At 37.6% G+C, this 21,970-nt stretch overlaps 1 protein-coding gene across 3 annotated transcripts; it reads right to left on the bottom strand.

The window, feature by feature from the left end:
• Positions 1-1,571: 1,571 nt before the first annotated feature.
• Positions 1,572-20,714, bottom strand: drm (odd-skipped family member drumstick). Of its 3 annotated transcripts, XM_070107218.1 has the most exons (4): positions 20,107-20,655; positions 6,804-8,122; positions 3,676-4,245; positions 1,572-3,269 (listed from the first exon to the last, which is right to left on the bottom strand). In XM_070107218.1, exons 2-3 carry the CDS (start codon positions 7,022-7,024, stop codon positions 4,221-4,223), a joined length of 246 nt encoding a protein of 81 aa, XP_069963319.1. In that variant the 5' UTR covers positions 7,025-8,122; positions 20,107-20,655; the 3' UTR covers positions 1,572-3,269; positions 3,676-4,220. The 3 variants fall into 3 exon arrangements, with proteins under 3 accessions (XP_069963319.1, XP_036225231.1, XP_069963318.1); XM_036369338.2 differs by lacking the exon at positions 3,676-4,245 and having other exon boundaries at positions 20,107-20,714; XM_070107217.1 differs by lacking the exons at positions 3,676-4,245; positions 20,107-20,655 and adding an exon at positions 17,749-18,076.
• Positions 20,715-21,970: the final 1,256 nt, after the last annotated feature.

The following is a 21,970-nucleotide window of genomic DNA, read 5'->3' as shown; positions in this document are numbered from 1 at the left end:
GCGCACGTCGACAAAATACTGTGAACGCACGGGTGGCACAGCAAACACTTTCAACCAAATATACACACCAGTTCGTACAGATAAATTGTCCAAGTAAGCGCTATGTTTGTGTGCGCATGCGCATCGTTTGTAGCGCAGCAATACGCAAACGGTAGCCAAATTCATTCGTTTCGCATTTGGAAACTGCTTCATTACGTAGCCGCTTGCCTGGCCCACGACCATGTTCATTTACACAGTTACGTAAGTGTGTATTCACATATTTTTTATATGCCTGCATACAGAAGTATACCTTCCCGTTTGGCATGATGTTTTCAAGTGCAAGTGACCACTGTTGCGTTAGCCAACCCCCTGAGAACTGCCTCAGCAAAATGTGTAAAGATATTAATAATAAAGTAAATAGCAAAGTGCATGGGCATAATTCATATACTTGTATGAGCAGTAAAAATTTAGTAGCTCTGGAAGACAAACTGTCGAAAATATTGACAAATTGACGGGAGCGTTTTGCTATGTGATTAGTGGGAATGACAGGGAATCTTCTACTATGAGCTACTCCCTTACTACCAAACTCTTAATTCGGATCCATACGGTCAACAATTAGACAGCCTGCAGGTAGAAAGCGCCTAGAGGCATCCAGCTTTGGCCAGTAGGAGACGAATTGTGTTCCATAAGAACAACGCCAGCCGACGCAAACCGATGGTGACTTGTCAGAAGCTCCAGCAGCTTGGTTGGAAGTTTTTATGCATCCAGCTTATAGTGTGGATCTGGCACCAAGTGGTTACAATCTATACCTGGCAAATGATTTTATTGGTGAAAAATTTGGTTCATGAGCAAAACTGTGTATATTTGAACCAAATCGGTTTATTCTAACTATACTAAATAAAATATTCTATTAAATTAAAGAAACAATTGTGGATTTCTTTTCTTTAGTATGTATATATGTACAATATAAGGTATATTTCATGCAAGCCCTATTACTGGCTAACATCACAGTTGTAATACATACCTAAAAAGATAATAAAAGTGTTCCGAAATTGACACGTTTACTACTCTTAGCAAGTATTTTACTAAAGTCTCAGCGCACTACATTTTTTGATGTTTTCTACTTGGGAATGTTACACTGTGTACGGGTGGGTGCACGTCCCAAATAGGCTCTCAAATATTCTTTTTTCATAAACTCGACTTTAAGGTTAGCAATTATTCCCAATGTGGTCATTACGAAACTCTGAGTTTATTGTGCCAGATACGTTATTGAACAGTGTGGCCAAATTTTGTTTCATGATCAACTACTTCCCTCAGTACGGTCTATTGTTGCTGGTTTTGTATTGAGGCGCTATGTTCCTAGCAATTTTGGAAAAAAATAATTGACCGACATTTTATCATAATGGCATAAAATTATCTGCATAATAAAGAAACAGAGGCTAGTTTGACCAAATGTGAGTGTTTTATTTCATTTGAACATCACGTCGTTCTTGGTGGTGAACCCGTTGTATAATATGTATGCATATTGTTGAATACTAAATTTGCCAACCTGAAAGAACTATTAGTATAAGCAACTACAATAAAAAACAACATTATTTTTAATATTTTATTTATTATTTATTATAAGTAATTTATTAATTAATTATATTTAATTAAGGAATTCATTCAACTGATAGTCTGCAATTAATTATCAATTAATTAAAAAATATATATAATTAATTTTGTTTTTGTTTTTTTTTTTCATCATATGGAATTGGTAAGCCATCGTAATACGTAATACATTGTATAATAATATAGTATAAATAATGAAAATCAAATAAACATTTTAAAATTAAATGTACGCAAGACATGTACATACAATCTTATTGCAACATACCGAAAGCATTTGCGTTCACAATTCGTTCGTTTACAATTCTCACTGCGTTTAACATTTTCCCTTTCGCTTTACTTCATTTTTCATATAACTTAATTCTTGTATGTATGTGTTTATTGTGTGTGTGTGTGTGTGTGTATATATATTAGTAAATAATTATTTCATGTCTATAATACTCGTAATTTCCACGAGATAAGTCTTAAATGTGGAGACAATTCAAGAGAATCGTGGGGCACGGCGCACAGGGCGAGCGGCAAGTAGGAGACTGCATGCAAACGCTTCAAAATGCTTACATATTTAATAGGCATCGCATTACCACTACATACATAATCGTTACTTGAATAGTGCACATTTCTTTCTCATTTATATTAAAAGCTTAAACGAAATCGAAACCGACAAAATTCAATACTTTATTAAATTAGTTGAATTAAATGCTTTGTTTTTTTTTTTTTGAAATTAGAAAAATAATAAACAAGCGCTTAAATATATAGAAGAAAGCTTAAAAGCGTACGCAGAGAAGAGAATTTGTTTAACAAGGAAATTCGCATTTTTATAACAAACCAAAGACAAGTAATAAAGTAATAAAAAAATATAATATAATAATAATAATTACTGTTGACGAAATTACATAAGCGCAGCACAGACACAGTGCACAATTAGCTGAAGGAGCGCACCAGTGGTAGTTGTTGCAACACGATGCGTTTCTGCGGACGCGTGGGCATGCGCGCAGAACTGCAAGAACTGGATAGGTGTTTACGCGTGTGCGCGCTTGCATTGGTTGCGCCTACGGCTGCTAAATAGACTCCGCTGTGCGCCCGCTGCAGCTTGAAGACACAGCAGGCACTCCTGTTGGGGCACTGGACAACGCTGATTTGCTGACATTGCACGTTCGAAACTATTTGCTGGTGTAAGTGAGTGTGTGTGCGTGTGTGTATGCTTGTATGTGAAGTTGAAAAGTTGACTGCAAAGATTGTTGTGCGCTCATGACTCATGCATGGTGGTTTGTGACAAGCAAAGATTTCTGCGCTTTGCTGCTGCTTCTTCGTTCGACGCTCGATTTGAGATGCGCTGCGTGACGCTGAAGTTAAAAAACGCAAAAAGTCGTCGCTTAATTGCGCTTTTTGGCCAGCGCCGCAGATGACGGCGACGTTGTTGTTGTAATTGGCTGCAGTTAATTGAATCGAAGGCAGTTGGGTGACTATTGGCGCACGTCCGCGGCTCTTGGGTGGATCTATGTGGCGTACTGTTGGTACTTACTTATCTACTGTTATTCCAGTTGGGTAATTAGTTCAAGCATTGGGTGCGCTTTCATTGTAGAGCTTTAACGCATACATATGTATATGAGTTGTTTTGGAGTTTCCGCGAGTTTTGTTTGCTTGTTTAGTAAATGCGGCCGCAAGTATCCATGTGCATACTTCTATAGCAAAACAAAAAACAGATTTACACATATGTACTCGTATATATATATATATATATATACATATATATATTTCTGTAATGCAGTTCACTTCTTATTTTGATGGATTATTGCGTGACTGCTTGTATGTATGTATATTTTTATGGAAACATTCGAAGCGTCCTTGCGTCTTGAGTGCCACACAGCGTGTACGCAATGAAGGAGCTCGAATGCTGATGAACTTTGTGCTTTTCATATACATTACAATGTATAGATGTTTATATACAGTTGTGGAAGTGCTTATAATGTGATGAATGTGCGTGTATGTGTGCAATATTTGCCATTTTTCCAAGTGCGAAATGCAATGAGTGCTATGAAATTGTGCTTATAATATAATGTGTGTGAAAAGAGTTGTTTCACCACTCACCAAACTGCCAGAAATTGTGGAAAATTTAGTTGACGCGCAAGCAAGCGCATATATATATGTATGTATGTATTTACAAATTTACTTGCATTGATGGTCCGTTTATGGAAGCTGCACTTATTCTGCCGCCGTCAATAAAACCAATCACCACAAGTTCATTTCAAACATTTCCAACACACCAAAGACCCCGTTCACCAACAATGCCGAGAGCAAGAGCCACCACGTGAAGACCGATTGCAGCGCCGCGCCATGAGCGTTTGCAGTGCAAAGTCTGCTTCACTTTATTATTACTTATTTAAATATTTTGCCAAATTATTGCTGCTGTTGTTTTTGTATGCGTGCAAAGTGCAAGTGGTGGTAAGAGCGTACCGTTATGGGCGTGCGTGTGTGCAACATTTTTGCTTGCTTTTTATAGCTGGGTTTTAGGTGATTTATATAGGTATGTCATATTTATATATACTGTTTCACGTTTTTGCTTTTTCGCTTTAGCGTTTTTAATTTAAGTGCATGAGAGAAGAAGTGCTTAAGTTTGAGCTGGCGTTTGCTGTTTATCGCCATACACATTGACTACATCTACAAATAGAGCAAATAGAAAACAGAAACATACATTGAGAATCTGTTACTTAGGAAATATTTAGGCATAGAATAATTTTACATAGTATTCACACTATAAATAAATATTGGCGAATAAAAGACAATCGAAACCAAATAACCGTCAACCATAGAAAGTTTATATGTTCATATATATGTATGTAAGTATGGATGTATGTATGTATGTATGTGTAGGTGCAAGCAAATTTATTTATATTTATAAGCAAAGAATCTTTATCTGCTCAAGCCTTAGATATAAGTTATATGGTCTCGATTGTAAAAAATACAAATAAACTTACGTATATACAGACTAATTTCTATAAATACACATAGGTGTACCTCATTAAATGAGTAAATAAATAAAAAATATATAAGTATATACAATATATAGTGCACGTTAAAAATTAAAAGTACTAATTAGCAAATAGCATTAAATAACTAGACAAGAAAAAATGCAATAAGCAAAGCACTTCCATTTTCATACCCTGAACAGATTAAATTGATTAAGTATGCCATGTAGTCTGTAACACACAGAAGAAAACTTCGGAGACCCTACAAAGTATATATAACGTTTTATCCATGCCCGTCTGTATATACGTGAACTAGCCACTCAGTTTTTGAGACATCGATCTGATTTTACACACATCTTTTTCTCCCCAAGAATCTGCTCATTTGTTGAAACCGCCTATATAGGAGCATTATAACATAAAACTGACATAAAAACTAAACGAACGAAATCGAGTACTTTTTGGCAACCCTTTTATGTGGCAGGATATCGTCACGAAATGCGGCATGAATTATTGGCTAAGGCAATGGTGCCATCTCTGAAGCAATTGCTCACATCGAGCCACTATAGCATACAGCATAGCCATACAAACTGACCGATCAAAATCAAGAAGAGTATTATAGCTGCCGTTCAACTGAAGTTAACATTTTTCTTGTTTTTTTCTTCTATATTTTAAACGCAACAATTTTATATTAATATACATTTTACAGTATTTTATATGTAATATAAAAATACATATGTACATAGGTGAAAATTATATGAAAATTGTGCTAAAATAATCTATGCAAAATTTTCACGCAAAATATTGTATATAATTTTCTAATCCCGGTGGGAAGACAAATACTTATTAATTAATTAATTTTTAATAAATCGATTTTTTTCGTTGGGTTATACTTTTACAAATAAAATACTAAAATTTTAAATCGATATCACAAATAGTTTTCGAGAGCCTTCTAAAGTGTAGCCGCTCTGTTCAACCAGCTTAATCAGTTTCTATTTAAACGCGTATATTTCCAAACTATATTCTTTAAAATACCGCTATATTGTTATTACCTAATTTTTTTTTTTTACCATAGGTTATTGTACGGACAATATCTTCAAATCGAAAATCTTATTTGTAAATTTCATCTAAGGAGAAGGCCAAAATCATAGCAGCAGTATAAGACTTTTTTCTTAGTGCGGTCGCAGATGTAACACGAAAAATACTCCATTTTGATCTTCAAAACTTTAGTGTGTACTCTTTCAATATGTTTAAATATAACATTGAAGCTTTGAAAAATTTATGCAATAGTATTTTTTCAGTTCCCGAAAACCTCTTTTCTAGACTGTCGCACTAGGTGTGCGCCTAGTTTCTTTAATTTAGCAGATTGTTGATAATATTAATATAATATATATATTATATTGAAATTAATAAATTTTTAGTGACTCATACGAGTAAATTTATCAAAAACTAACTGTTTTTAAATTACTTTGGAGCAAAATGCAGATGAAAATCGCTACTTTAAGTAATCATCTTTCACAGTCAGTAATGCTGTATAGAATAGAATGTTATATTGTATTTTGTTCTTACGCTTCTAATTTCCAGAGATAGAGAGAGACCTATTTGAAATAGGTATATGGTAAATCTTCGTAATTCTAGTGTTAAAACGCAACTTGTGTTTCTAAATGTTTTCTGCTAAATTTCTTCCAAATAAATGCATTATTTTTCACACTAAAAGTATGTACCCACTATGTATTTACTACTTATGTGTATTTACATTTAATTTTAAGTGTATTTACGAACTCATGAAATTCACGCTTTCGTAAACTTCTAAAACAATTTCAGAATAAATAGTAGACTTTCCCACTAAGCGTTAAGCCCCACACTATGCGTCACTTTTTGTGTTTAATACATTTCATGATAAGTAGAAAAGTTTGCACTGCACATTTTCACGCGTGAATGTCACACCTTGTGCGACAATAATTTGGATATGTCTTTACTATTATATACACTGAGGTCCAGCTAATTGCTATTGACAGCTAGACTTTACTGAACTTCCTCTACTTGCTGCTAAGCGTCGGCAAACTGAATTTATATACACTCACTTGTTTAGTTGAGATCTTCAAGACTTGAATTCTTGCAACTGTTTATTAACTATAACTCGTATTTAGCAATTTTTGGGGTTTTTCTTAACAGATTTTTTGCTTATTGATTTTTTTCTCGCCAGTTGAGGTATTTTTTGACTGATGCTTAATTGAATATGTTGTCACTCACCTGTGTTGACGCAGGTTGTCGCGTTGCTTGAAGTATTTGCCACAGACCTCGCAGGAGTACGTTATTTCGGGTGATTTGTGGGTGCGCTCGTGAATCATCAGATTGTAAGGTTTGGTGAAACGCCGCTGGCAGTACTTGCAAATGAACTCACACTTTGGACGCATCTTGCGGCGGAAATCCGACCGGCAGTCATCGTTGTCGATTCTCATTACAGCGAACATTTTGTCGTTGCTTTTGGCTTCGCTGTTGCTATTGCTATTACTGCTGCTGCTGCTGCTGCTGCTGTGTCTGCACTTGTGTGTGTGTGCCTATGTGTCGTTTTATTTTTCAGCTAAGCGCCTATGCGTGTGTATGTGTGCACTCGACTTTCTTATTACGCTCACGCTCCCCAATAGCACCGTTATAGCTACTTTAACGCTTAGACAAAGCGCAATCTCACTCAACGCTGACAATAATTAAAACAAGTAGTGAATATCACCGTTATTAGCCTAAAGGCGGGGGAGTCGACGTTGCACTCGCTATTGCTGGAGCGACAACACGAGTAGTCGACGATGCGCGACGTGCGGCGTATGACACCCGGTGCTTAAACGAACAAATCAACTGATAGCGCGACGTGTGGCGCGTTGACTGCTGGCTGAGCGCGCGTTAATTACGAGCGTATTAGTTATCGTTGCGCTCACTTATTTACTACTAGTCGGACAGCGTTGCAGTGTGTTGGTGTAGCTGTAAATGTTTCGGCTGCTTTTGGTGCGCTCGTATTGGTGCTGCGTGGTGTTGCTGTATGCGTGCAATCGCGGCCGATAACAGTAATAACGCTGGGCGCTTTCCTTGTGGAGGGTGGACTGTATGTGAAACGGTTTTCAACGAAGGCGACGTCGCGCTGTTATTTCGTTTGTGTTTTCGTTGTGGATATGGTTTGTATGTCGGTGCGTTGGTGCGTTGGTGGCGGCGAAGTGATTTAAATCGCTTCGCTTTGACACTTTACTTCACGACCAGACGTGTGTACTGTATGCGCACTTAATTTGTAGTTGTTTCGTTGGTTGTTTTAGTAGTTGTTTACACACTTTTTGTTGCTACTTTTTATGATGAACGTTGTCGTTAATATTTGTTGGCGCGCTGTTATTAGTGCTTTTCAGCTGTTGGTCTAACACCTTCGCTAACGTTGTATAATAATATTTAAACTTTGTTGTTGTTTTTTCCACGCACACTACTAAGCGTTGAAACCACTGCACGTGCATGCGACTGTTGCTGGTGTGTTGTGTGGTTGTATGTAGGCGTTTTCGTTGGCGGTGGTGGGCTGATTCTTTTATGACGGAATTCTACAAAGACAAAATACAACAACACAATAAAGTAAATATGAAAAAATAGTACATAATAAAATGGTAGATATTAAACTGTGCTATCAATAAAAATGGAACACAAAAGACATTAGCAACGCCTTCTCGTTGGCGATGGAAAACAAAAACAAAAACAACACACGTGATAACCGTGTGCAAATCAAAAATAAAAGCGAAACGGAGATCCAGCCGTGTTAGCTGGCATGCATACATATGTGTGTATGTGTATGTATGTACCATATGTGAAATTGCTTATGCATACACAAAGCAAGCGAAAGTTCAGAATAGCGAATTTCACTTAACAGTTATACTCGTATATATGTATTTAAATATGTGTATTAGAAGCCTTTCAGTGCACATATTAAAAAAAAAAAATATTTTACATATGTACACACATGTGTATACGAGTACACATATTTTTGTATAAAAAAATTTGTTATTATATAATTTAAAAATGCTAACCGAAGCAGCGCTTACCATCGTTAGTAAAGTCACAAGCACTAAATTTCTACATATACATATGTATATATATATGTTGCCTCGTGAAAACTTGATATAAATCCCCAAAAACACTGACTATCGAATTTTAAATTTTGACGCTTTCAAGTCAATAAAACCGCCACATTTGATTTGTGTCTCTGATATGAAAATTAGCATTAAGCAACTTCTGTTGCGTATTTTTCGCTACACACACACATATGTGGGCTTTATATGCATACCTATTTATGTATGTAAATCATAAAAACTCAATAGGTCAGCTATAAGTGAGCTAAAAGTAACTGCTGGTAGCTGGTTGCAATGAGTCAGCCTTGTATTTGCTTAAGTATGTATCTATATACATATATGCAGATATACTTACATGAAAATACGCATATACAATTTTATTTTAGTGTGAATGCTATTTCGACAGTTTGTTCGCCTAGTCACCGTGGCAAGTCTGCAGACCTTTGAAAAAACCAACCACATGATGCGTCATTTATGTACAGTAATTTTCATTGACTAACTGCTTTTACTTTCAAATACTTATATTGAATTCGATTAATGTCGTTTTAGGTTACACTATCATTATGAGCATATGTTTGTATGTATATGTGCATAGTTTTCATGAGAAAAACAACATTAGCTTCGCTTCATAAAAAAGTATGAAAACTTTTTTATTTTGAGGTTGATCGGTTGGTTTGTATGGCAACTATATGCTATAGTAGGCCGATCTAAATAATTTTTATGGAGTTTGTAGCGCTAACATGCATAATAATCTGTGTCTAATCGTGAAGATGTCTCGTCAATTAAAAAAGTTTGCCATATAAGGATTTAATTTTGATCGTTTATTTTGTATGGCAGCTATATGCTATAGTAGTCCGATATCGGCGATTCCGACAAAGGAGCAGCTTCTTGGGCAGAAAAGGACTTCAGCAAAATTTCAGATCAATATCTAAAAAACTGAGGGACTAGTTCAGACGGACAGGTGGACCGATGGATAGACAAGCGGGCATGGCTAAAACGACTCAGCGCGTCACTCTGACCAGTTATATATGTACATATATGTATATATTTTGCAGGTTCTCCGGCGTATTCTTCAAGCTGTTACAAACTTTGAGGCAAGCTTATTATGGCCTATTCAGGGTATATAAAGAATCAAAAGTGAAAACTGCACTTATCCACGAATGCAATGCTTAATTGCAACACTAACATTGCTAAATAAAGCTCATAAAAACTTTATTTTTCACACACAACGGTAAATGAACGCATTTTTTTAGACAAAAGATAAATCAAAACACCCACAAAAGTCTCAAGACTGTCAAGCAGCCATGCGCGAATTTGCATAAATATTTTGTTGTTCATGGAAAGTGTAGAGCTCACATGCTGACCTCCCCTCTTTAAGTTAAGTTTTAAGTTTGCTGAGTTCACACCTGCTGCGCATAAATAAAATGCGCAAAAGCGCAGATTCATTACGTTAATAACATTTTCTCAACGGTTTAATGGAACTGTAGTTATTAATTGCTGGTATTGTGCATAAAAAGTAGCCAAGCATAAAAATTTTATGTAATTGTGCGCATGTGTGTGGATATGTTTTTTGCATTGCATGCATGTTTCTAGAAACGTGAGGGCGTTAAATACACAATTTCAATGTCCTTTAGCATATTACAAGTGTTGCTGTTGTTGCTGCCGCATTACCACGCCAAACACCAGTTCAGCATATGCATTATTGCATGTGTGAATTGCTGGCCTGCGACGCCCCGCGCTCCGAAAAACATGCATATATGCGCAGTGGCAGCGTTAATGTAAATATTAACGGTAACCATTGCCAACAGCAGCCATCAGCGGTCACCGCTATCGCCACCGCAACTACCACAAACACCCAACACCGCAGCGTTTCGCTCGTAAATTGCAATCGAGCCAGCAGTAGTCAGACATTCTTTGTCTTTACTTGATTTTATTTAGTCGCCACGCCGCTGGATATCGCCGAATGCGGCATTCAATGCCATTGTTTTAAATGATATGATATGAAATGTAATACTCATATAGAAATATCCACTTATAAAGGTATAAGGCATGTCATATAATAAAATGATGCAAATAAAAGCGGCGCATGCGCATATACCATATCGAAATGTGTGGATTAAGCTGATTTTGGCGCTTGAGCGCCACTCAGAAGCCTCAGCAGCAAATAAAATGATAAAGTGTAGAAATAAAAGCAAAAAAACAAAAAAAACAAGCGAACTCCTTCGTGTTTGCATGCACATGTGTGTGTGTGTGTGTGTCACGTAAAACGATTCACACACCAAAGCTCAAAAGGTGCAACACAGTGACACTTGGTGCTGAAGGAGCGCGTCCAATGTGACTTCAACGAATTTATAAGCTTCGCACAGCTGGGTGTAAAGCGCGTTGACTGCCTTTAGCTGTTGGAGCCGCTAACTTTGCGCTAAATTGCCGCTGCTGTTTTGTTCGCTTCAATTTACCTTTTGTATTTGTTTTTGTTTTTGTCGCATTGAATGGTAAAAGTGACGTTGTTTTTAGACCACAGCGGGGAGTGCTTCCCGAAAATCAGCAGCAACAAAGAAACCAGTAAATGAAAAATGGCGCATGCAGGCCCTTAAGCAAGCAAGCAACAACAAAAAAATATTAATAAAATATGGAAAAAACAGTAAGAACAAAATTATGAATAAATAAAAATATTTGAAGCACGAAAATCACAGCGCTCCCACAATGTATACAAAAGCACGTCACTAACGCCACCGTCGCCACCACCGCTGCCACCACCACAACCCCGAATAGCGCCAGCACAGACGCCAGTGTCACCACAATAGCCATAGCAAATCGTTGGCATTGAAGTTGGAGCTTGTTGGGCAACAGGCGGCATATGCATGTGTTTGCGGCAGCTAAAGCAGTTAGCCGCGCTCTGCTCGCCGCGCGCATAAAAGCCAACCTTTTCTCAAACGAAATTGACCTCTGGCGCTGTGTCGCTTATTGTTATTACAATATTAATGTCCACAAAATAAAAGCGACTCTGACTTGGCTGCTTTGAGCTGCTGACCAAGGTCTCAACTGGAGCGTGTGCACACAACCACACGCACACTTTTGGAGACACGCACCCGCGCTGACGTAGAATAGCTGCGCTATTTCAAGGAATACCCACTCATGTGTGCACATACATATGTGTGTGCGTGTGTGCGTGTGTGTGTATGCATAGTTAATAAGTGTGTAGTGGTGCTGTGGCCCAACTATGTGGTAAGTGGTCCCAACTATGCCATTCATAATTTTGTGTACACAATGTGGCGTCACATTGGCATTTTGTCGCCGTTAATCATGCAACTTATTACCAAGCGGGCGCCCTGCTATTAAAGGCCACTTCACATTCATAGTTATAAGCATACATAAATGCTAACGTGCATACATATATATAGGTACATACATATGCCTGTGTGAGTGCTCGCATAACTTTATGCTTCTTTTTCATTTCATATTTCCATTTTATTTGTTTGAGATGTTTATTGTTTATGGCTACTCCCTCTACTTTGCTTATTTGACTACTATTTTATTATTATATATGTATGTATATTAAAATTTTTTATGTTATGGCGGCAATGCGGCACTTTAGTACAAAGTTTTTCCTATTCCTTTTGAGTAGCACAGTGGTTCTTTTTGTTCTTTCCAATTAAGGTGTAGGTTGCAAGTGAAACGCTCAAATTACAGGTGAAGGTAGGCTCGTATGCCACTATTAAAATTGGTACGCACGTACTGGGTTCTAAAGCGAAATGAAAAATCGGGAGTGAACTCCTAAAGTAGTTAGGCGAAACTATTAAAAAATTAGTGTAGATTATGTAAATTTGAAAACTTTCTTAATAGAGGTGGTGCCGCGCTAGTTAAAGAACTGCCACCGCGAGTAAATACCAACGACTAATTAGCTATTTTAAAATTTCTAATGTTTTCCATGCCTACTACTGCATTATTAAGCACTTAATCCTTTAAATTTTATTGTATTCACCGCATATTTTAACCATATTCTCTTTTCAAATCAATTGAGTTTATATTTAATACTTTTAACATCCAAGCCAACGCCACTACAAACTCAAAACAAAACAAAAAACCAAGAATAATCGTTAACTTCGGCTACACCCAAGCTATAATACCTTTTACAGGTGTACATTTTTTAAAACATATAAAGGTATAAAAAGATGTTTATCGTGATTTTCAATGGCTAATTTTTATGACAGCAACAGCCTATAGTAATACAATCGAAACAACTTTTTCGGAGATTATAGTGTTGGTCCGAATAAAAATGTGAACTTTCATTAAACTAACACTAATACTCTAGTACTCTGTCAAATAAAAAAGTTTTCCATACAAGATTTTGATTTTGATCGATCAGTTTGTATGGCAACTACTTGTATATCCGACAGTGGTACGATTTCGACAGTTTCGACAAATCAACAGCTCCTCTAAGTAAGAATGTCTGCAAAACTTCAGATTGATATCTCAAAAACTGAGGGATTAGTCCGCTTATATACACATGGAGCCACATCGACTCAACTCGTCACACTTATCGTTGATATATACACTTCATAGAGTCTGCAACGTTTCCTTTTAAGTTCTTTAAACTTCTGGGCAAACTTAATACACACTTTTAAAGGTAAAAAATCGAAAAAGTGGGGTATTTGCGAATATACTAGCGGACTTTAAGATTTACTATTTTGGTTTTCAAGCAACCTTCACTATTTTTGCCATAAACTGCTTCTTACAAAACCAAAGCTATAGCATTTAATCCCATCATGTTTAAACAAGCACGTTGAATTCACAACATGACCAGCTAGATCACAGTTTAACATATAAATATTTACAAAACATAAAATGGATTTGCACTTTTACGAAAACGGATTTTCCAAACACCAAATTTAAATCCGCAAATAATACTATGTGAGCAATAGCAATCAAAAGACCAAAGTGTCTTAAATACACACTTGATTTTTAATGCCTTCAACTGCAACGGCTTTTGTGGCAAAGAGTCAAAACCAAGACCGTGCGAATGTGCGAAACGTGTACGTTGCTTGTCTCCCAAGAGCAGTGCCAATGCAAATGGGTTCAGTGTTTATGCACACTTTGCCCAAAATCCGATTAGTGATTGCGGTGAAGGCTGCTGCCGCCACCGCTGTCGCTGCTGCATTTTATGATTACAGCAAACCGAACCGCACGTTGCATGCCACACACGCTGCCTACACAGCGTTTGAACACATGTGGTAGCCCACTACTTGACATAAGGTGTACAACTGTCGGCCCAACAACACAACACCGCCAGTGTCCTTAAGCATGCCAACACACATATGCTAATATGGTGCGTACTCGTATATATGTATGTACATATGTGTTGTATAATAATGCAATGCTCAACGCTGTGTTAATCTCATTAATCCCAGTGCAAATAATTAGTGTTTTGTACACATAGCGCTGTTGGTGATTGCCAGCCCCGGAGAAATGGCCCTTTCGCCGCGCAGCGAGCCTGAGTGATGGACAAGCGTGTGTGTCTACTTATGTTAGACAACGCTTCGTAGCGAAATGCATTATCTGTTGATATTTGTGCGCAAAATATTTTCATGTTTAGTTGTCATTGATTTTATTACTTTTGGCCCTGCATCCTACCTGGCTTACTGTCTTTGCCATACGCGCTCGCTGGCCGCTCTACACCTTCTGTCTTGGCTTCGGTCGCTGCTGGAAAATCCATTAAATATTGCACACACGCTGTGTCACAGTTTACAGGATGAGCGAGTTAGTGATCGAGCAGCGTAACGTGAACCAAAAATGCTGAATGTAAAATGCAAATATGCAACGGGCGAAATGCATAAAAAGTGATCTGCAACAAAAAGATGCAAGATCGAGAAGCGTTAATGCCGCGTGAAATTAGATTTACACTGAATTCACCGCAGATCGCCCAGAATCTTGTTCATCCTTTCAACGTACTTGGCGGCCGCTGTATCGCAACCATTCTTATCGTCATCCTGAGTTGTTGCAACAAGCGACAAAATGCGGTCAACGTCACCGCACCCCGCAAAACCACGCTGTTCAGTCAACTGGTCCACAGGTCCCCCTGCCTGACACCTTCGACACCTTCCAGATTTGTATTTGTCTTTTTCAGGATTGTTTTGTTTTTTTCGCTCCCTTGTGCATTAACTCTACTAATACGCTGAGGTTATGTTTAAGTTTTCCAGGAATCAAAAAAAGTTACACTTTAACACCATTGAGCCGATAAAAATTGAGGCGGTGCGAAGTGGATTGTGGAGTAAAATGCTGACGGCTTGTTGTAGCTCGTTTGTGTCACTTGCGCTTGCAACCGCATAAACCTGGCTTAAGGCAGCCTGAGTGGACGGACAATTGTGGCATTGAATGAAATGAGGGCGGACAGCGGTGGCAAGGTGGCATTTAATGTAAAAAATGCCAATAAGCGAGGCGAGAAAACACAAAGGGCCGACACACGCACCTCGTCCAGCCTCGGCTGCTTCGTTACGATTTCCAACTGAATCGAATCTAATTGTACTAATGGCCCGAAATTCCAAGTAAAACACCCATTTATGTATGTGTGTATGTATATGTGTGTTTAGGTATTTATGCGACCAACAATTAGAATTGCGGGATTAAACAGAAAACAATGGAGTAGAAGAAATGATGTGTAACAAACAAAAATCTTCGGCGCACAAAGCGGCGTTTATAATTGGAAGAAAGTGCTTAACAAAGAAACTGCAACGAAGTCGAGCAGATAATACATTATTAAGGATGTTGCACATGTGTTTGTATGTTTATATGTCCGTACATACCGAGTCATTACTAGATAATTATCATCGGTGATTTTCATGTGCCGCTTAAGTCGTTTGTAAGCCATCAATGCCAACAATGCAATGTGACACATGCAAGTAGTCGAAAACACTGCAAAAATGTGCATTTTGTTAGGAAAACGGAGGGAGGGGCCGCGCTTGCCAAAACGGTGAAGCGCAATTATTAAACTGACAGATTATTGTTTTTTTTTTATTTTTTTTTTTATTTTTTTATTTTTATTTTTTGTTTTTGAATAAAGAGGCTCGTCAAATACTATAAATCTGAATATGAATCAATTATTGGCTTAAAAGACAATTCAAATAATATGTAATTGAAAAAACACTCAGCAAATTAGAATCAAAATTTTAGATAACCATTTCAGAATGTAAACTAAACAAGAACTTTGTAACAATTTTTAATGTTTTGTTACAATTTAAGCACGTCAATGTTATCTGTATATTGTAGAAGTTATATATATATATATATATTTATATAATATATGTATAAAATATTTGTGTAACTTCTTAACCCAAGTTGCTTTGGCTTTGTCTTTCAAACTTGTCTATTATTCGAAATCATCGTGGTTTCAAGAATATTTTCTTACACTAAACATGGTATATTAAGTATGCCACGATGTTTGTAGCACGCAGAAGGTAACATCAGAGACCCTATAAAGTATATACATATATAACTGATTAGCCATGTCCGTCTGTCTATTCGTCTGTATATATTCGAACTAGTATCTCAGTGTTTGATATGAAATTATGCATATGTTTTTTTCTCCGCAAGAAGCTGCTCATTTGTCGGAATTACCGATGTCGGACCACTATAGTATGTATATAGCTGACAAACAAACTGAACGCTTAAAATTAAAATATGTAATTGTCTTTTTATAACCTTTTATGGTATAATAAATGCACTTGTGAAGCATATTATAACTACGGTGCAGCCAAAGTTAACGTGTTTTCTTGTTTCAAATTTCAATTTTCAATTTTACGTAAATTTTATTAAGATTTCAGTAGTCATCACAAACAATAATAATTTAGTATTGTTAAGAGTTGATATTATATAATTAATATAATATTATCCGCATTAATAGCCGTTTTAAATAGAGTTATATATAATTGTTTACATTTAATTAGTCCAATTGATATTAATATAAATAATTGCACACATTTAATTTTAGTACAACAGCTTTAAAATAGCTAAATGTACATATGTATATGTACATATTATATATAGTATATTGTTTCACTCAACTAAAAACATGTTTTCTAGTGTATTTTAAAGACCTTCTTAGCAAAAATATTAGCTTACACAATTAAAAAGTTCTCCAAATTCTAAGAAGTTTATTACCTTGAAAATTTAATTAATTTGTCTACTTTATATACTTTTAAATCTCGACTATTTATTTTGTTTAATTTTTTCTTTCTGATTTCATTAAGCCAGCAATTAGTAAAAATACACGTATATACTATATATAATATATATATGTACACGGATAAGTCTTAATAATTTTCATTCATTATTCATTACAAAATGCAGAATATGTACAACTTCAACAATCAACCAATTGTAGATTTCGCAACCAAAAAAACCATCACATAACCCTTTTCTCCACATTTGTAAGCGCATACCAATGAACGCAGATATATGAACGTATGTATGTATGTATATAGAAATCCATAAAATATACAAGCAAGAACGAGCCAGCGCTAGGGAACACTTCAGCCCCACAATGACCAAGAATCACACACACACACACGCACATAAACAACGCAAACAACACAAACTTAAGGGGATTCACCAATAAGAGTGCGTAAAACTGGTAGCATAAGCGGCCAACGGCAAAACACATTCTACATTTGTATATACAAGTGTATATGCAACGATTGTCGGAAGAGCGGTTGTAGCGCACTCTTAGAACAACACGGACGACAACATGGCCACATGGCCGGCTACTGTTTACACAAAACGAAGCAGCACGAATAGAACGCAATCTAACCGCAGCCAGCCTCAATGGAGAATGTTGAGGCAGCAACAAAAAAGCGCTACAACAAAAAGCGTACGTATGTATGGATATGTAAGCAATGGTGGCGTAACACAGAAGTCGTGCCATTGCGGCTGGGTGTACATACATTTGCCGAACCACCCGATTAAGCCGAATGTTGCGCTGAGACAGTGGCGTTTTATTGTCGCGCATGTGCAAAGAGAGGCGCTGTAATGGCTGCGGTCGCGCTTGGGTACCATAGATAGCAAGAGTGCTACTTAACAGATTAGATTGAAACTTATTTCGTATCACTTACCCAGTGAAAACTGTTGCTCAATCAAACGGCGAGTTCTCGAAATTCACAAGCACAAAAAACGCGTTCAAATGTACAAATATACTTTGTAAAATAACTAAATTCAATAACAAGGCGATTCAACTTAAAGTTGCAAACTAGTTAACACTTTGGTAGAGTATGCACAGATAAATTTATGAACTGCAATTCTTGTATATCTACGCGTAAGCGTTTGTTGTATTGTACGCGTGCGACGATGCAATTTGACTAACTGCGAGACGAAAATAAACGGTTGCTTACTGCTCTGCTACAGATTACGGTCTGTGGAGCAAGCACGTCGGTAAGGCACGAAGATGACTTCTTCAATGAGATACGCTACTACCTACTTACAATTTGGTGCGAAAGTACCGACGTTGCAGGCCAACTGCTTCATTTGCTGCTGCGACTGCTCGCTCGCTTGTTGGCCTGTGCTGTTAAGCGCTGCGCTGCGCTGCCCTGCAATGCGGTACGAAGCCAAATTCAATGGGATGCGCTGCAGTGCGCCGCGCTGCGCTGAGCTGCGCTGTGCCAGTGCGTCGTCAACTACCGAATTGAGTGAGAGTTCTTTGTTGCGAGTGTGTGTATATATATACGCGCATATACATATGTACGTGCATGGCGGTGCGTTGTGAGCGTAACAAATTGAGCGATCTATTTGAGCGTAACGGCGAGTGCAGTCTAACATACCGAACAAACCAATCAGCTCACCTGCTATCCACAGAAGCTGCCCAACGCAGAGTGTTCTGAAGAAATGTTTTTTTCATATACTAGGCATTCCTTTCTTTTTTGCTACTGGAAGTGTATACATATATAATTTAGAGCCAAGGCGACTACTACATACCAACACAGATGACTAACACTGTACGCCAGAAATCCGAACCACCAACAGCCAATCAAGTAGCTAGTACAACGAGTCATCGATGACTAACTAAGCCCGAACTGTAAAGTCCAGTTGTAGTGCGTTTAAGGTGCCACTTCGTGCGTGTACGATCGCTTGGGAAGGAGGTGCTTAAGACCGGTAGCCGAAGGTACGGCAGCTACTGGCTTACATGTGGCAACAGCAATAGCGACAACTACAACTACATTAGCGTGTGCATAAGAACAGTGTTTAGGTGACGATAAAAGACTATTGAAAAGTCAAAATCAGTGCACACTTAAGAGGTGCCAAACATATTTTGTGAATTAAGATATAATTTACAATTAGGAATGCATTATGGTTGCTCTCAACACTAAAGCGACTACAAATATGTAATATTTAACGAATGTGTGCGCATATATAAATTATGGCCATAAATTGATTAGTAAAAAACAAAATTAAAATAAAATATTTTTTTTACTGACGCTTAAACACATTTAAAATAATTAAGTCTAATAACTTTGGAGAAATTTTTCAGCAAAAATTAATTTTTTTTCTTCATATTTATTACTTTTTCTATAAAAGAAATCGGGTTTTGAAGTTCTTATATCGCGCATTATTACAATATGTTTGGTTAACTAAGTTAGCTAATATTAGGTAATTAAGCCAAATTCACTCTAAATTCAAAAAAAAATTATACTTATACTACATATATTTGTATATCTTCAATCACTTTAGTATTAATTATATTAATTTCCTTTAAAAATATTTCTTATGTCATAAAAAACAAAAAAAAAAAACAATATGTGAGGCTTTCAGTCAATATATTCGACCAAAGTCAAAGCACTATTACAACAAATACATATATAATATATACAAAATAAAAGACTGACTTCAAATACTTCTCAAATATGTATGTATGTATTTCAACCGATATAAAACTTTTTAAACAAAATTGTCACACCGTGCGACGGTACAATTTGCTTTTTAGCAGTGGCTGAAGCTTTGACGTCGATTTGGCCGTCGCCAACACAACAACATTAACAAAGGCAACTGTTGTAAGCACTGGTATTGATTTTGTGACGTCGCCACTGTTGGATGTGGTCACTAGCGCGGTGATTTGTTTAATGTGTTTTATGTGGTTTACGTGACGTATGCATAATTGTAGGCATGAACAGCCGCATTCGGCTGCCACACGATCGCATACAATAGCAGCTGTACAACGAACGCAAACAGTAGCAGTGATCTGTATTGGTAGCGGCTACCATTGGCCAGCCATTACGCACACCGATGGGTGTGCCAATGGGAAGTGGGCGCACGTAAGCGTACTGACTGCTGCAGACAGCCAATAGTAGCTACTGTAGCTGACTAATGGTGATCGCACAAACGTACAATTGTAAATTATAATAATTTTTGTAAAATTGTATATTATACATATTAATAAATATATTTAAATAAATGAAAAGTTTCAAATTATTAAAACTTACCGAAATTATGCAGCTAAAAGAAACGTAAAGTTGTCGATACGATTTTTCCGTCGGTTTAAAGTCCTTTTCACGTTTCTTTGAACAGCTTTTCGTTATTTTAATATTTTCTAAAAAGTCGCTTAAACCCACACACAAATAATGTTTCGTTACGGCGAATTTCGAAACAAGTAATAATAGAAATACTTGTTTTCTTATCGGTTGGTTAATCGCAGTCACGCAATTTAAAAACTTTCCCGATTTTATTACCGCAATCGGAAAGAAGATGTACGCTCGCCTTGAGAAAAAACTGCCGTATGCTTTTGTCAAGTTATATTATTTTATGATGATGATATTGCGTGCGTGCTAAGCGGCGCGATCTCGGCTAGGCGTATTCTGGTATACAACTGCTTTAATATTATTTAATAAAATATATTTCACTTCCGAACGCTTCCGTGCGCGACAGTGAACTGCAAAGTTACGATCGAAACTTCAGCTTGATAGTTAACAGCTGCCTGTGTTGAACGCGGAGCGGCTTCTGCTTCTGCTTTCTGCTTCTGCCGTGATATCACCTTGCTTTTCTTATTACTCATTCCTCTTGCTTCTCGTCTTGTGCCCCTTGCGGCCGCACACCCATGAGTCGGGTGATCGTGTTGCCCAGCCGTTCAAGCCGCTAAACGTGCTGATGGTGCTGTTGCCGTTGCTGTTGCTATTTCTGGTAGTGGTGCTGGTGATGGTGGCAGTTGCTATTGCGTTTGTGGAGCTGCTGGCGTTGCCTACTGGCTGTTGCTTCGACTGGTACGCCCGCCTTCCACTTCTCTCCGCCGTAAGCGCATTACCATTATGTTTGTTGTTATTGTAATTGGTTCATTGGTTCATTGGTGGACTACTACAGTTCCAATAATTGTTGTTGCTTCTACCTTCGCACGCTTTAAGTTCGAGACTCCGCTTTCGATGGCATTCTCGAAAAATGAAGACAGCACAGCAATACACATGTGTGTGTATGCAAGATAAAAGCACAAAAACAAAAACAAAAGCAAAAACAATGCCTTCAACATAAGGTAAAATGAAGTAGATGCCGACACACACATACACACATACATAGTAAGTTGGTAGGTACACTGGTATAACAACAGCAGGGGCATAGAAAACATCATCACTTGCGCTCAAAAACGGAGCTCCAACAAGAAAAGACCAGCAGCAGAATCTTGCTCAGGCGGGCAAAAATAATTACAAAAATGTACTCTTGGCACTTGGCCAATTTGGTCTCTGCATGTGCGAATGAGATGCAGATGTTGTTGCTGCTTTCAAGAGTGATATTCGGCCAGTGTACGGTAAACAGACACCAACACCAACACCAACAATACAGGCATCAACCATCAACCACCAACCAACTTGTCGGCACTCCAGTGCAAATACACTAAATTTCAGGCTCGCTTACTCAACCGCTCGGCATGCTCAAACTGCGCTCACTCAAAGCGGACATCGAGCAGTGGAGTGCTTTTCGACTATGCGCACGCGCGACTGTTTATAAACGTTTACACTCCATTGACTACAGTTAAGTACGTACATATATTTCTGTTGGTGTGAGTTGGAGTTAGAGTAGAAAAGACACTTTAATTCGAATTGAGTACCTTTTAACGCACACACTACAATACCAATGCAAAGCAACTTCTTTAAGTGGTTATGTGTATGCGTTTCGGGGATTTTTGGTGCTTTGTCGATATGTGCGAGGGGCGTATCCCTTTTGCCTTATAGCCGTATTACGGTGGCTAAGCGCCGTCCGAGTTGTGGTAATTACGACCAAATAACGTGCTACCGTGGCCACAACGGCAAGCAGCGCCCAAAGCCAGTCAAAAGCCAAGTCAGCGCTGCGTTCAGTGACAGC

The sequence above is a fragment of the Bactrocera oleae genome, chromosome 3, assembly GCF_042242935.1.
Source record: "Bactrocera oleae isolate idBacOlea1 chromosome 3, idBacOlea1, whole genome shotgun sequence".
In the NCBI taxonomy this organism is placed as follows: domain Eukaryota; kingdom Metazoa; phylum Arthropoda; class Insecta; order Diptera; family Tephritidae; genus Bactrocera; species Bactrocera oleae.
This window is presented reverse-complemented; position numbering and strand designations above follow the sequence as displayed.